Source organism: Aythya marila (assembly GCF_965140915.1).
Source record: "Aythya marila genome assembly, chromosome: 2".
Lineage (NCBI taxonomy): Eukaryota > Metazoa > Chordata > Aves > Anseriformes > Anatidae > Aythya > Aythya marila.
The window spans coordinates 69,318,593-69,333,698 of NC_139043.1; the positions used below are offsets into that span (position 1 = coordinate 69,318,593).

Below are 15,106 nucleotides of genomic sequence, written 5' to 3' on the forward strand. Positions count from 1 at the left end.
CGGTGATGGCGTCACGGGGAGGCCGCGGCGCCGGGCGCCATGAGCAGGGCAGGCCCCGCGTCCCCCGGCCGGAGCGGGGCGGCCCTGCCCTTGCCCCTGGCCCTGCCCTTACCCCTGCCCCTGGCCCTGCCCGGCGATAGGAAGCGGGAGGCGCTGTCTGCCGGGGCCCTGCTTCAGCCTATCATCAAGGGTAGGCCCGCGGGGGTCGTGCGTTTCTCGCTGGGGAGTGGCTGGGGCTGTGGGGCAAATGCAGGATACACAAATATCGTAAATACTTGTGTTTGCGTGAGTGTGTTTCAAGTCCTTAGCCCTGGAACACAGCCGGTAGTGTGGCAGTATAGTGAGCTTTCCGGTTGTCCCTCACTGCAGGAGGCTCCCACATCTTAAGCTGTGAATTTCTGTTGAACTGCAGCCTTAAGTTCTTCTGTGTATCAATTCTTTACTGCCGTTAACAGTCAGATCTGGAAGCCGTGTGCTGAGGAGGAGGCTGAAAACAGGGTGACAGAAGGCAGAGGGGAACGTTCACAGCAAGGTGTCTGTGGCACCTGGTCTGTTGATACATTGTATTTTATTTAAGTCAGTGGTTTGCTGCATAAATAGGATAGCTAGCTAACAGCATTCTGCTGTTCTTTTGATTTTGTATGTTTCTGGTGAGCATGAGTGCCCTGTGTATTTAAGTATGTTGTGCCAACATGCGTTGTGTAGCCAAGTATGGAACATGAGAGAAAAACTAACTTTTGTTAATCTTCTAGATGTCGGGGAAATCTATTCAAGACTGCTGGATCACAGACCAGTAATTCAGGGAGAAATACGATACTTTGTTAAAGAATTTGAAGTAAGTATTTGTTTTTTACTGAGACTTCATGCAGTTTTAGCATCTTTTTAGAGCTTTGAATGCATTTGTAATTTGCTTCAGAAAGATTTGGCATGCATTTCTTGCCCAGAATGATTACTGCACCTGTAGTATGTGTTTGCATCTTTGGTAAAGAATGATAAATTTAGGACTCCACTTAATACATATGCCCTGTTCAAAACTTTTTATTTCCTTCAAAAGACTGGTAGGAATATCAACGGAGGGGAACGATGTAGTTCTGCTGTCTTAAATAAGTCTCTTAGGTTCAACAAAAATGCTGTTGGTATAGAATTGTGTCTGATAAAGGAACTGGCTTGTACTTCAGATGGATTCAGCTTGCACTTGTAATTGAATTTTGCTTTACTTACCTTCATGGAACAAAAATTGATGTTTCTGGAAGAGAAAAGGATCACATTATGCTAAGTGAGAAAATCATTAAAAATTGAATGAATGTTGCCTGATTGTCTGAATAAAGCTAAAGTACTGAAGGTATAAAAGCTGTTCTAACATACATTTGCTTCGAAGCTTAATAGTGTCCACAAGATGGCAGCAAAACCTTAGAAAAGTAGTATCTTGTGTCAACAGGCTATTTGTAAGAATATATTCTTATTCTTAAAAAAATTGGGATTTAAAATCTTAAAATTAATCCTGAAAAAACTATGGTTATGCTTTAGACTTCTTGTCTGCAGAGATTTTTTTTTTTTTAATAAATTACATTAATTTATTTTTTTCCTCAAGGTTGTAGCTAATATTTCAAGCAGATCTAACTTCTCCCAGTACTGGTTTAGCAAAATAAGTATGTGAACTAGGCTCTCATCAGATGTGTGTTGTATATGTCTGAAAGTCTCAAAGAATAAATTTTCTTTGACCTTCCTGAATAGGATGCACAAAATACTTTTGTATGTCTTTTCATAGGAAGGGAATTTTGAAACCCAATTACAGAATCGTAACTAAATTCACTTATTTCTCTCACTGCAACTGATGTCTTGTTCTATTTTTTCCCACAAAACTTATTTTAACCATTGTGCTAAGTAAGCAGAGTAACACTTTAGTAAACAATGGTACAATTCTTGAGATAAAAGCCAGTTTATCAACTGGGAAACTCTCTTATTTTGGAAAGTGTAATTTCTTGTTATCCATTCATTGTCTTTAAATTCTTCTGGCAGGAAAAACGTGGCCTCCGAGAACTACGAGTACTTGAAAATCTAAAGAGCACTATCTTTGAAGCAAATGAAAACATTCTTCCCAAGTGTGAGCAGTCAATGCATGACAATCTGAATGAAGTACTCAAGAGATGTAAGCAAGTTGTTTCTTATTTCCCTTGTTGTGTCATTTTGAGGAATAATAAATAGTTTGGATTCCAAGTATGATTTGTGGAAAGATTACCATCCTTAGGTAAATTTTCTACCACTTTCATACTTTGTTCTCATTTCTCTGAAAATTTAAAAAGGAAAAATAACAGGGACATTTTTTGCTATGTATTGGTCCCAGCCAACTAAGATTACATTAAAGTTTTTGGCTGACTTCAGTCAAAGCTATTTCAGGTCAAACTTACACTATTCACTTAAAACCAGGATGGTATTTGCTCCATGTTATCTAAAGCTTTAGACAGAATCTCAAGTTTATGGTGGGTTGGTTTTTTTTTTTTGGAAACATGCTGTGATGTGACCTTCGAGTTTCTTGATTTTTCCATGGGAAAGCATAATACTGGCTCCTCCCACAATTTAAAACAAATCTTGCTGGTATGTAGATCTGAGATATGAAATGTGCTATTATCTTTAGTTGCAAATGTGGTAGTTGTAATAATTCTTGTATGCTAATCCTAGTTTCAAAGTTATAAGTATTTAATAAACTTTTTATTGCTTACATTTTTAGAAGGAAGTTTAAAATTTGTTGTAATAAAATTTCAGCATTTTTTTCCTGATCATTCAGCTTCTGAACAAGATACTCTAAGAGACTGTGGCCATAAAGCTTTAACTACCAAATTTATGCTGTTGAAAGTTATCAGTGTGGCTATTTCATTTTATGTGTAGCACTTTGTAAACGTTTAATTTCATATAGCTTACTTGTGCAGCATCTGGAATATGTAGAATAACAAGCGGTAATGATGCTATACACGTAACAAGGTTGCAGGAAAATATTTCAAAGCTATCATTTAGTCATGTACATAAGGCATATGTTCTAATACCTTCAGAAAGGAATGAACTGTTGATATTACTCCCCGACTCTCCAATGTCTATCTGCAAGATACATTGTTCATAGTAAGGAATGACAGATGGGAATATATGGAATCACAGATTTGTTGAAGTTGCAGGGGACCTCTGGAGGTCATTTTGTCCAACCTCCCTGCTCAAGTAGGTTGTTCAGAGCTGTGGCCAGCTGGGTTTTGCATATCTCTACAGATGGAGACTCCACAACCTCCCTGGGCAAGCTATTACAGTGTTCAACCACCCTTCCAGGAAAAAAGTGTTTTCTTGTGTTTCTACAGAGAATCTCATGTGTTTCTACAGGGAAGATTCTGGCTTCCTCATCTTCATTCCCTACCATCAGATATTTATTCGCATTTATAAAATCTCCTCTGAGCCTCCTGTTCTTCAGGCTGGTAATTCCCAGCTCTTCCAGCCTGTTCTCAAGAGAGGTGCTTCAGTCTCTTAATCATCTTTTTGGCCCTGCATGAGACTTGCTCCAGTAAGTCTGTTCCTTCCTTGCTTTTCCTTGCTTGTCCAGAAGCAGACAGTAGCACACCACTGGCCTCACCAGTGCCAAGCAGGGGTGAAGGATCATCTCCCTTGCCCGGCTGGCAGTGCTTTTCCTAATGGAGTCCAGGATGTTGGCCCTCAGTGGGTGTTGGTGCCTGGTGTTATTCCAACACAGATGTAAGATTTGTCATTTTCCTTTGTGGAACTTCGTGATGCATCGTAGGCCAGTTCTTCAGCCTATTGAGGTCCCTCTGAATGGCAGCACAACCATACTGTCTATCAGCCACTCCTCCCAGTTGTGCATCATCTGCAAACCTGCTGCTGGTGCACTCTGCATCTTGGTCACTGATGGATATGAATGAGCCCTGTCTCATTCAGCACAGGGCTTGCATTTTCCCTAGTTTTCCTTTTTTCTGTTTATGTCCTTTTAGAATGCTATCTTGCGCTTCACAGCCTTGGCCTTCCTAACCATGTCCCCACAAGATCTATGCTCTTCTTGGGTCCCCTGCCTCTGGTTCCACTTCTTACACACTTCCTTTTTATGGCTGGATTCAGTTAGAAGCAACTTGCTCATCCATTCAAGCCTCCTGTTGCCTTTGTTTGATTTCCTATATGTCGGGATGGACCTTTCTGGAGCATGGAGGAAGTGATCCTTGAAAATGAAGCTTTTGACTGGCTCCTGATCCATTCCAGGGCAGAGAGCTCTGCATTCTTGCTGCTCACTCATATAAAGGGCAACCTCCCCTCCTCACCTTCCCAACTTGTCCTTCAAAAGAGCCCGTACCCACCCACTGTAGCACTCCAGTCACATCATGTACCTCTGATCCCAGTGAGGTGGTAGCCCTGTACACAGACTTCAAACTACTATTTGTTCCTCATGCTATGTGCATTAGCATAGAGACATTTCCAAGAGCCTCCCAAGCCTGACATTATCCCCAGCACAGGCTTGAGAGCTTTCACTGTAAGGCTGTTGTGCAGACACTTCTTTAGGTGCCCACACTTGGAGTGTTTCCACTTCATCTCTGTTTTTGTGATTGCTGTGTCCCTTCTGTTATGATTGTCTCAGCCCCTTGGCTTGCCCACCCTGTTCCCAATTTCCTTATTTTTTTTAATGTATTTTTTTGAGGAATCACTTCATCTGCTGTCATTCCTAGTCCCAGGCTGTCCCTGACAGGTCTGCCGGCCTGTTGGCAGAGCTACTTCTGCCCTATTTAGTCATGTCAATCCTGTCTTTTCTAAGCAGCTGTTGAAACCTCGGGGGGGGGGGTCTTACACTCCTAGAAACAAAACCCTGATGCCAGCATCAGCTGCATAACCAGCTGTTAACCCACAGGATCTGTTAAGTCTCCATCACCAGGAAGGTTTAGGATAACACAACCAGAATCCTCACGTCCTTGACCACTGTCCCCAGAGTCCTGTAGTCATTCTCCCTACTCTGGAGCTCACCCCTGCGGTATCACTGGTGTCTATGTGGAAGAGCAGCAGATGGGGAGCCCAAGGGACAGTTGTGCCTTTGTAGCCTTTTCACAACATCCCGAGTGTGAGCCACCAGGAAGCAGCAAACTTCCCTAGATGACAAATTAGATTGACAAGTGGGAGCCTCGGTTGCTTGCGGTAGGGAGTCTGCCACCGCTATCACTTGCTGCTTTATTGTAATGGGCCTGAGTGGCTCAGGCTTAGCCACCAGAGATGCTCCATTTCATGGCACTCCCTGCTCCTTTTCACCTGCAAGGGCAGTGAACCTATTTTGTAACGGCAAGCCCTTTTGGGGGCAGAAGCCTTCCAGCTGGTGTGAGAAGTCATGAGCTAATACAGTTTTAAGGTGATGATAAATGACTAATACATTTCTCATAACTAGGCTGTGTTAGTGAGAGAAGTGATTGTTTTGGAGAAATTAATTAATGCAGAATTAAATTAACTATTTAATGAGTTAGGGGGAAAAACTATGTAGAAATACAGTTTCTATTTCCATTGGCAAGTTCTCTTAGACTTAGTTTTAGGATAGAAGAGGCTGACTCCAGCATAAAGATGTTATCAGTGCAGATTGTTTTTACTAAATTACTTCTTATATTTGGAGGGGAAAAACAAGAAACAAAGAACTTAAACATAATCCCTGGTCATCTGTTCCTACCTACTGACTTGTGAGTTTTTCTTTTGAGTTGCTGTTACAGTCCAGCTTGTCAGCAACATTAAGGAATATGGGCACAAAAGGATTTGGCTGCCTTTCTCATTTTGGCTTCTAGAACACGCGCAAGGGTTGAAGTCAGTGATGTGCCTACGTATAGTTAGCAATATAATGCATTTTCTGCAAGCACTGACAAATCTTTTTTGCAGAGGTTAGTGACACAGTGTCATACAACATTTGATGAGCAACAGCCTTACGTGATTTAAATCCCTTTCAGGCAAAATTCTCTTTGATTTAGAACAGCAGACTGATCTACTGTGATTTGTTGTTTCAGTGCAAGCTTCCAACAATATGATCCACAGACTCCAAGAGAGGGAACATGAAGAAAGGAAGGTAAAGGATGAATGGATAGATTTTTATAATGTGAACTAAGCAAAAGTCTTACTTGCTTCTACAGCAAGTCTACCTGCCTTCAGTATAGCAAATCAAAAATGTACTTTTCTATATTTTATATACTTGCAGTAAAAGATTTGGAGTTATTTTTATGCTTATAAAGTGCATATTGCAGCAGCATATATGTTTTAGGACTGCAAGCTTAATGGATCACTAGTTCTTCCTATGATCTCCTGATGTGTGGAAACTATTTTTTATTTTATTTCCTTTGCTTTATTTTCCCTCCTTGCTGAGACTATAATATTTGTCACATATAGGGAAAGCTTAAATTAAAAAAATTATTTTCTGTGGAACAAAAAACACCTACTAACCTACCAGAATGGAAATGTAAATCTTTCCTAGTTAGCTGAGAACATTGCGCATATTATATGTATTGCTCCTTGAAAAGGAAGCATTTTTTTTTTCACTTGTGGATGGGTTATTTAATGAAGGGCTGTATTATAGGAACATGCGAATCATTGGAATCTTTTCAGTTGGCTACATTTCGCTCATTTGAAATACATGTGCTGTGAATCTAAAATTTGGAAAATTATACAAGAAATTAGTTTAATGTATTCCCATTAGTCCTTCATGATTGTATTTCAATGTTATCTTTTTATAAATAAAACTTTGCAAGTAATCATGTAGTAGTTGAGAAAAACAGAAGACATTTCTGTGGCCATCACACAAAATAGGCTGTGCATTGATTTATATAATTCAATAGTCATGTTTTTCTTTCCTTTTTGTAATCAGTGAAGATGGGCAGTCCAGTTGCAGTTGAATACCAATACTGTGTGAATAGCACACTACTGAAACCTGACAAAGTTTGCTTGTGCCCAACACAAGTGTAGATATTGGGAGAGGGCTGAAGTAGGAAATTCTTCTTATAGTTCTACTGTCTGAAGTAGAACTTTAATGAAAAAAAATATATTATAAAATGAACTCATTTAATAAGAACAGTAACTATTTATTTTTTTTAGAATATTTGCCCTATGTTTCCATTCAGAAAATTTATAATGCACTAGAGCGTGCTGAAAGCTATTCAGAATTTGTAATGTTTCTTTTTAAGCTTGTATAGTAAGACTTTTTGGCTTTGAAACTTTCCAAATGTGAATAGTAGCAGGTAGATATGTTTTTCTGAATTACAGATACAAGCTGTCACCGCAGTTCAGCCACTCAAGGAGAAATATTTTTTACATACTTTTCTTTCCGAAATCATGTGTTTTGGAAAAGAAAAGAAAAGAAAACCAAAAAAAGACATTGACATTATTGGTTTGGTTGTTTTGGGTAAGATATGGTGTCAAGTGATTTGTGTTACATCCCTCAGTGAAATGAATTCCATTTCTGCTGAACAGAATGAATTTGAAAATTATTTGCTTTATCAGCTTTTTTCTTTTTTTTTTTTTTTCAGTTTCTTTCTGTTATTGGTATCAGCCAAGTAACAAAAGGGAAATTGTGTAAAGTAACTTGTGATTACAGGATTGTCATTGGAAGAAGCATTTGAGGAATCTCGTCTCATTGATTTTTTTTTTTATTTTTTTATTTTTTTTTTTGTAAAAAAGTTTCACTCATTTTATTTGGAAGATTGCAGGCTTATACTGGAAGCTGCCTAATGCTTCCTGTTCTAACTTTACCTTTCGTTGCTTGTAACACGAACTAGTATGGTAAGAAAGCTAGTCTGTGCCTCAAAGCTTCAAAAGATGTGGCATTTGGCTTGATTTTTTGTTTGTTTTAAATTTCAGCAAAAATAACCTGAGTAATACTAAAAACAATGCTACTGAAAAAAAAATCTGTTTTTACAAATGTTAGTTTTTGTATAATCATTGACTGTAAAAAAAAAAAAAATAAATAAAAACGGTAATAAATAAAACCAACTTGGGTGATTCAGTACAGTATACAAGAAATCATTACCATCTTTCAAACTGAAGTAGTATACAATATTTATTAAAAATGGTTTTATAATCATTTTCATTTTTTCAAAAAAATGCCTTATTTAAATTTATCTTTAAGATAGTTGGGTTAGTTTTGCAAAGTTACGAGTTTAAAAATACAGAAAATAACACTGAATCATTGCTCTTCATGAAAGAATAATTTGATTTCTTAGATATATTTATATATATGTTCAATAGGATGAAGAATGTTTTCTCATGCAATTGTACACACATTTTTGAACATTCAGGTGTTATTACCTTCTTCGTGATAGTAAAAACATTGATTTTATCAAATCAGAAGATAAGTATTTATTATTTCCACAAGTACTCTCTGGATTTTAGAAAAAAACATTCTACCTTCCTAAAATATGAATACCTACTTATCCAGAATGCATGCTTTATTTTGTGCTGCGTAGTAAAGCAGAAGTGCTTCCTAACTGAACATGAATATGCAAATGCCCCTGAGTCTCTTAATGCTCTATGTCAGTTAAGGGGTACAGCTACCGAAGTTCTTTGGATTTTTGTTGGATTTTGGATTATTGTTTAGACATTTGATGCGAGTCATTGATTTGATGAATTCAGATTTGTAAATACATGTAAGTATCTGTAGAAATGACGGTGTTACTCTCTTCAACCTACACGTTGATGCCTACGTTAATCAATTTGTAGATGCCTACAAAGGGCATCTATCAGTTCTTTATTCCTTTGAAACAACTGATATTAAAAAAGCACATACGAATAAGCAACTGTTCTAACGTTTGGAATAGTTATAGGCAGCATTTATCAAAAGCTTAATTATTCAGTGTATCAGGAACTGGAAATAGGTTCCCGCCATCAGGTTTAATGCCATAACCAAAAAAAGTTTTCAGTTCTGTCTCCTCACTTGCCCAGTGAATACATCTGGTTAAGGAAACCGTAGAGACTGAACCTGGACTGTTCTGTTGCTCTGTAATATCGAGACTGTCTTGTGAGTTGGAGTATGTGAGTTAGATTCTGTAAGTAAAAAGATACTTTCTCAAACAATTCTAACATCTCAAAACAGACTGCTCTGCATGTAGCTGGGTTCTTTCCCACATGCATACAGATCACAGTTTTGTACGGATGATAATTCGCTAGAATGTATTTATTATCTTAGAAGTGAGATACTTATTTTTTTTTCAAACCAACACCAGTAGCATGTTTGAGATTGCTTGGAATTCTGTTAAACATTTGCTGAATGCAAAAATTCTGACAACATGCAAAAGTTGGAGGGTGAATTATTAACAATTATTTTAGTCGTGATAAATTTATTTTCTAACTTAAGAAAGAATTATTGGAATTATATATCAGTATCACTGATGTATGATATAAATCTCTAGAAAGCGATTATTCTTCTTACTGTTGTCATACTCAATACCAGCAAGGACAGGAGATGCCTAGAGCCTTATCTTTGTTTTATTTTATTATCTTTAGCAAGAGAACATATGTATTTCAAAGATTTTACCTCTTAAATGCTGTTCACTGAAGTATTGTTCTTCTCTACATACAGAGAATTTAAATATTAATAGAATTAATTCTTCATAACTAGGGATCCTGAAGCTTGAGGAGATAGTGCCTATTTTTATTAATATTTAAATTTAATATTTCTTCAGGTTTGAGTGGTTAGTCTTTGAGGAGTGAGACATGTAATACAAGGGCATTGGAAAGTTTCCTAAATAACGAACAGATGAAAAATAACCTGATTTTTTTTAATCTTAAAATGAAGATGCTATTTTCCCCACCTTTATGAAATCGCCCTGTAAAGTCATTTGCCAGGCACGTTATCAAAACATACATGTATCGTTTTCTGGAAAACAAACTTTCTACAAATCTAGAAGTATGGAAATTACAAATTGATATTATAAAATGCTCAACATTGTCTCTACAGATCACTGATTTACCTAATGGTGTTGATTTTTGGAAACTGCTTTTTGAAACTGGCCTTTTGACTTAACCAGTATGCATCCATGTCAAGATATCTAAACATTTGCATTTTAAGGATTTTTCATATCTATCAATGGCACAGTTAATGAGAGATTACTTCATCCACTTTTACGGATCTCAATGCTTTCTAGCAGTGCTAGAGCTACAGTTACAGCTAGGGCACAATATTTTGTGCATGGTGTCTTCATTTCGTTAGTTTTTCCTCCTGTATGTTACAGTCAATTGAATAAAGCAGTGAAGTAAATAGCACTGGGTAAAAAGAGGATATGGTAAGAGTGGAGAATGTTGTAGAAAGAAAACAAAAACAGGGCCAATATGAAGGGAACTTGCAGAGCTACAATGTGAAAGTCATCTTGTGCCGAGAAACTTAATCTTTTAGTGTCTTGCTTATATGCTGGAGTTAGGTGTTAGTGTCCTTTGTGGGAGCTTGGGTCCACAAGAGGCTGTTACTGGTGTTCTGAGCAAGAAGAGGCTGTACCACAGTAGCAGCTGCTACAAGACAGCAGTGAATGCTTGGATGATGGAAGCTGTGTAGTGCCTTAGCTTCAGAGACAATGTCTGTTGCAGTTTGGATCTTGGAATATGGGTGTAGGAAAAATCTGTCCTTGGTCACAATTTCTCTCTTTCATTCTTCTCTGATGTCTAACAAGATTGCAGTGCCAACTGAAGCTTTCCCACAGCTGTGGCATTCATAGGTCTCTCCTGTACAGATTCTTTACTTTCTAGTAAGAAGCAAACTTACACTGCAGAATATACATCATTTGTAAAGACTGTACCCAAAGACACCCATCTGTTAGCAATTGCATTTGGTTGCACAGTTAGTTTTGATAAACTGAACTTAGTTGTTTCATACTCTCGAAATCTCTTCAGATGTTTTGCCTGGTAAATCATTTTATATCGTTAGGTAGAAGTGGTGCTGTGGAACTTAAAAATAATAAGCAGAAGAATAAAAGTTTCATGTTCCTTGCAAACTATTTATTTTTTTCCAGAGCGTGGTTTTGTCAAGAGTGTAGTTCAGGTAGGCTCTGTGTGATCCTGTCAGTAAGTGTGTAATATATTGGCAGTTTCAAAAAATAAAGCGTGCTAGTGGAACTGGTAGTACACACTAGTATATTTTGTTAGTAGGTGGTATCTGTGGCAGACAAAACAGAAGTTGGCGTAATACCGTTATAATGTATATGAAATGCTGTGTATTTAACCTAAAATGTGTGATCTTGGAGAGCAGTGCATAGAACGTGTTGAAGACTGTAGAAATGGGTTTTCATTGCATGTAGTTGACAAAAATGTCAGATGTCTATTGAAGCCTATAGCAGTATTTATTCCTGCACAGAAGTGCTATACATAGAAAACAAACATTCCTGATACACAAAAAAGAAGAAAATAAGGAAGATGAATCCTTTCTTTTGCTGGAAGACAGAGCAAATGTAAGAGCAACTGTCTAAATTTATTGTGACTCAAGCGTAAGGAAGCCAGACTATTAATATTGCATGCAAAAAGTCTGCAGAAGTACATCTATATTGGATGCGTGTATGATCTCTCTAGATAGCTGGATTTTTTCTCTTCTCTAAGACAAGAGAGTGAAAGGAATCAAGCTTACCAGAAGCCAAGCAGAATGAAATTCTGAGGGAGAAAATAATTTGTTTATAAAGGAAAACATTAATCACAATGAGAGAGAGCTGGCTAGAGCAGAAAAACCAACTGCCAGTTTGAAAACATTGTATATTTATGTTGTTATATTGTATTTTGCTCTTTTCTTCTTTTGTTAGAGGATTTTTTTTTTTTTATCAATACTTTCTTTGATCTGATGGCTATACTGAACCTCATCGTTGTGGTATAACAGAAATGTGGTGTGCTTCTAGTTTTAAAAATGTATTCAGGAATGTGAAAAATGCTTTTGTTTCAACAAATGAGAATGGAGTGGTGAGGGAATGTCCATTCATACTGATTTTTATTTTTTTTCTATAATGAAGGGGCTAAATACCACGCTTCCAAGATAAGAAATTCATCTTTAAAATGAAGTCTTTGTGAGATAATCCAGGTTTATATCAGATGCTTACAGGGCTTCTAACTTTGTCTGTAGTCAAAGGAGGAATTAATGCAACAAGTATAATCTTTTTAGAGACCAACAGAATTGGACTAGTAATTCTGAAGTGTCTGTTTATTTAGTTAATTTTCACCAGGCTGCAGAAAAGGTACTGTTGCTGATGCTATCGTTAAAAGTATCAAACATTTAACCATTTCTTTTGCATTTACTGTGTTTCACGATTTTCGTTTTCCTTTATTTGTATTTATTTTGTTTGTTACTTTCATTTCTACTGAAGTAAAATCCCAGTTTCTCTGATGAATTAAGTTTAGATTTCATGGCTATTTCTATCTAGCAATGATTGCTAAATCTTCCCATTTTTCTCTTCAGCTTCAGGCTGACAAGGTAATGGCTGATGAAGAGAATCGCATAGCCCAGTGGGAGTCATTCATGAAAGAACAACAGAATAAACAAGCAGAGGTGGATGAAGAGCACAGAAAAGCTATGGAGCGCCTCAAAGAGCAGTATTCTGAGATGGAGAAGGAACTGGCCAAATACGTTTCTTTTTAAGAGCTTTTTTTTAGTAGTGCTGGTTTTATGCCATTACTCAATTGCTTCTGACTTAAATTGAGATTCTTTTGGAAAGATGAAACAAGTAAGATAAAAGAAGAATCTCCTCTACGTATTTGGTATGGGAAGAAAAGTTTTGCATACTTTCAACTTAAGTGCCTATCTTTGTTCAGGGCAAGTGGAATGCCAGTATTTCTTAGTTTCTTGGAAGGTAGAATTGGAAATGACATTGTGACTACATCGGCTCAGGGAGTTGCAAATTGGAATTCTCTTCCATTTGCAGAGCGTATCATATCTTTTGGGGAAATAGAGCTTAATGTAACATTAACCATCCCAGTGTGCAACCACTGCCCTTTTCCAAGAAAGAGTAGGTGTAATAGTCTCCATCCATAGTTAGCTGAGAATTCACTGGGAAATCTGTAAATCCTTTTCTGTAGATTTCAGGAAAACCAACTTATTTTACAGAATAGACTTTGAAACTTCAGTGATGAGAGGTCTCAGCAAAGCTGTAAATCCCGTTAAAACTCCAACTTCTGATCCCTATGGTCAGTATTACGAAGTAAAACTGAGATTTAAATGTTGTTTTCCTAATATAGAAATGGTGAGTTTTGTCAAGAACCACTTTCCTCTCCTTGTAAATATCTCAGAACTCTCTTTTTAAGCTTTACTGTTCTACACAAAGTTAAAACAAGCTCAAGAGTAATCATGAGAAGCATATTGGTCTTGTACTATCTACAAAGCTAATTCAAGTATCTACCTTAAATATATGACATGCTGTTGGTTTACTTAAGATAAACTTATCAGAACTTTATAAACCAGCTGAGGAAACTTTTGTTTCTTTTTCAGTCTAACAAATGATCACATTAGTAGTAAAATGCTTGTAGTACTGATTTTTTTTTTCCTTACTAACCATTACTCATATGGAGTATGTGAAGCTCCTGTATTGCTTTCCTTTATTTAAAACTTTTATTTAACAGCAGTGTAACTGAAGAAGTTAACATAATCAGTTCATTAACCAAGCAAAATGAGACATAGTACCTTAATGAAATCTGCTGCAAGCTAACCGGTAATACAGGAAATATGTTTCCATAATTTAACTGGCGTCCAATATATAGAATGGAAACAGGTAAAAATAAACAGAATTTACCCTTTACCTGTATGGCAATGGTAGTGTGGTGACAATGGTTGCTTGTGTAAATTTATGGCTTGGTGTCAAGGCTCCATTCCTGGCAGCATGTTGATAGTGTGATTAAAGTTAGTAGAAGAGATGGAATAAGTATTTGAGATTTCTTTCAGTAACACTGAATTCTTGCCAGGTTGCTCTGCCTGCTACTGTAGGCCTGACAGCTTCATCAATCATCATCATGCATCTGGACTGAAAAAGAGAACTTGCCGACACTGGGGCATGCTGGAATGTTGTTAATTCTCTGTTGTGGATGGAAAAAACATAGATGTCTCACGGGTATCCCACACATTAAAAACAGGGAAGCTTCATTTTTAACAACCCCTGTCTGAACAGAAGGTGACCTCTGTTACATTTCTCAGCTTATGCACCCACTTATGAATGTCATAACTAAGCTCAGTATTCAACTTAGAAGTTCTTGCCTGTCTTTATAATTGGATGTGGAATGACTTTGTTTTAAGGGCAAACTCAAAAAGGCTTCTGTCTTACCAGATTCTTTTAATGTATATGTGCTCAAAGCTCAAATACCTTTATAACAAAATGCATCTAACAGTATACTGAATTAATTTTATTTTTGCACTGATCATTTTTATTAAGACTTCAATACCTAATTAACTGCACTGGAACTGTACATTTTAGTACTTTTTTCAATTTGAGAGCTGTTAAGCAATGATACACTTGTTGCAAGTTGGGTATCCACTGAAAAATAAAGAGGTATTTCCAAAAACTTCTGTATTGTGTGCTGTGGATTCTTTGAAAAGCTTCTAAATATTAACATTGAAAATGTGTTCCTCTTTTAGAGTCTCACAGAAATTTTTATGCTGAAGATCATTTGAAAACACTTTTCTTTGCCTATTGGCAAACTTTTATTTGTTGCAGGACTACCCAAAGACCATCTGATGCTATGTTATTTTATTCAGTATTTATTCAGTAATTTTCATTTTTATATGATATGCTTTAGTTTTTGATTTAACTGGAAATCCATAAATTGTCTAATTGTCTTTGAAGGCACTTTCCAACATTCCAACACTTAAAGCATTTTTTCTCTTCAAACGCTAAAAAAAAAAAAAAAAAGGTCAAAACTTATCATGTCTGATTGTCTCAAAACAGAACATATCTGACAGATACAATTCTTATCTTCATCGGTATTCTAGCAAGGTGATACTATGGGCTGTCTGGGCACAACCGTGTTCCACAGAGAGATTTTGTAATATTAAAATACTTATTCAGTAGCTTCTACCATTTGGGAAGAACAGAAAAAAGGAATACTTTCAAAGTTTTTTTATGTCATTGGTACATGAAGAAAGTGTTTTAGCTTATACTTGCAA

The 15,106-nt window shown here is 36.8% G+C and overlaps 1 protein-coding gene across 1 annotated transcript; it reads left to right on the forward strand.

Moving 5' to 3' along the window:
- BLOC1S5 (biogenesis of lysosomal organelles complex 1 subunit 5) lies at positions 1-14,509 on the forward strand. Its single transcript, XM_082752211.1, has 5 exons — positions 1-190; positions 753-835; positions 2,020-2,149; positions 6,012-6,070; positions 12,416-14,509. Exons 1-5 carry the CDS (start codon positions 40-42, stop codon positions 12,593-12,595), a joined length of 603 nt encoding a protein of 200 aa, XP_082608337.1. The 5' UTR covers positions 1-39; the 3' UTR covers positions 12,596-14,509.
- The last annotated feature ends 597 nt before the right edge of the window (positions 14,510-15,106 follow it).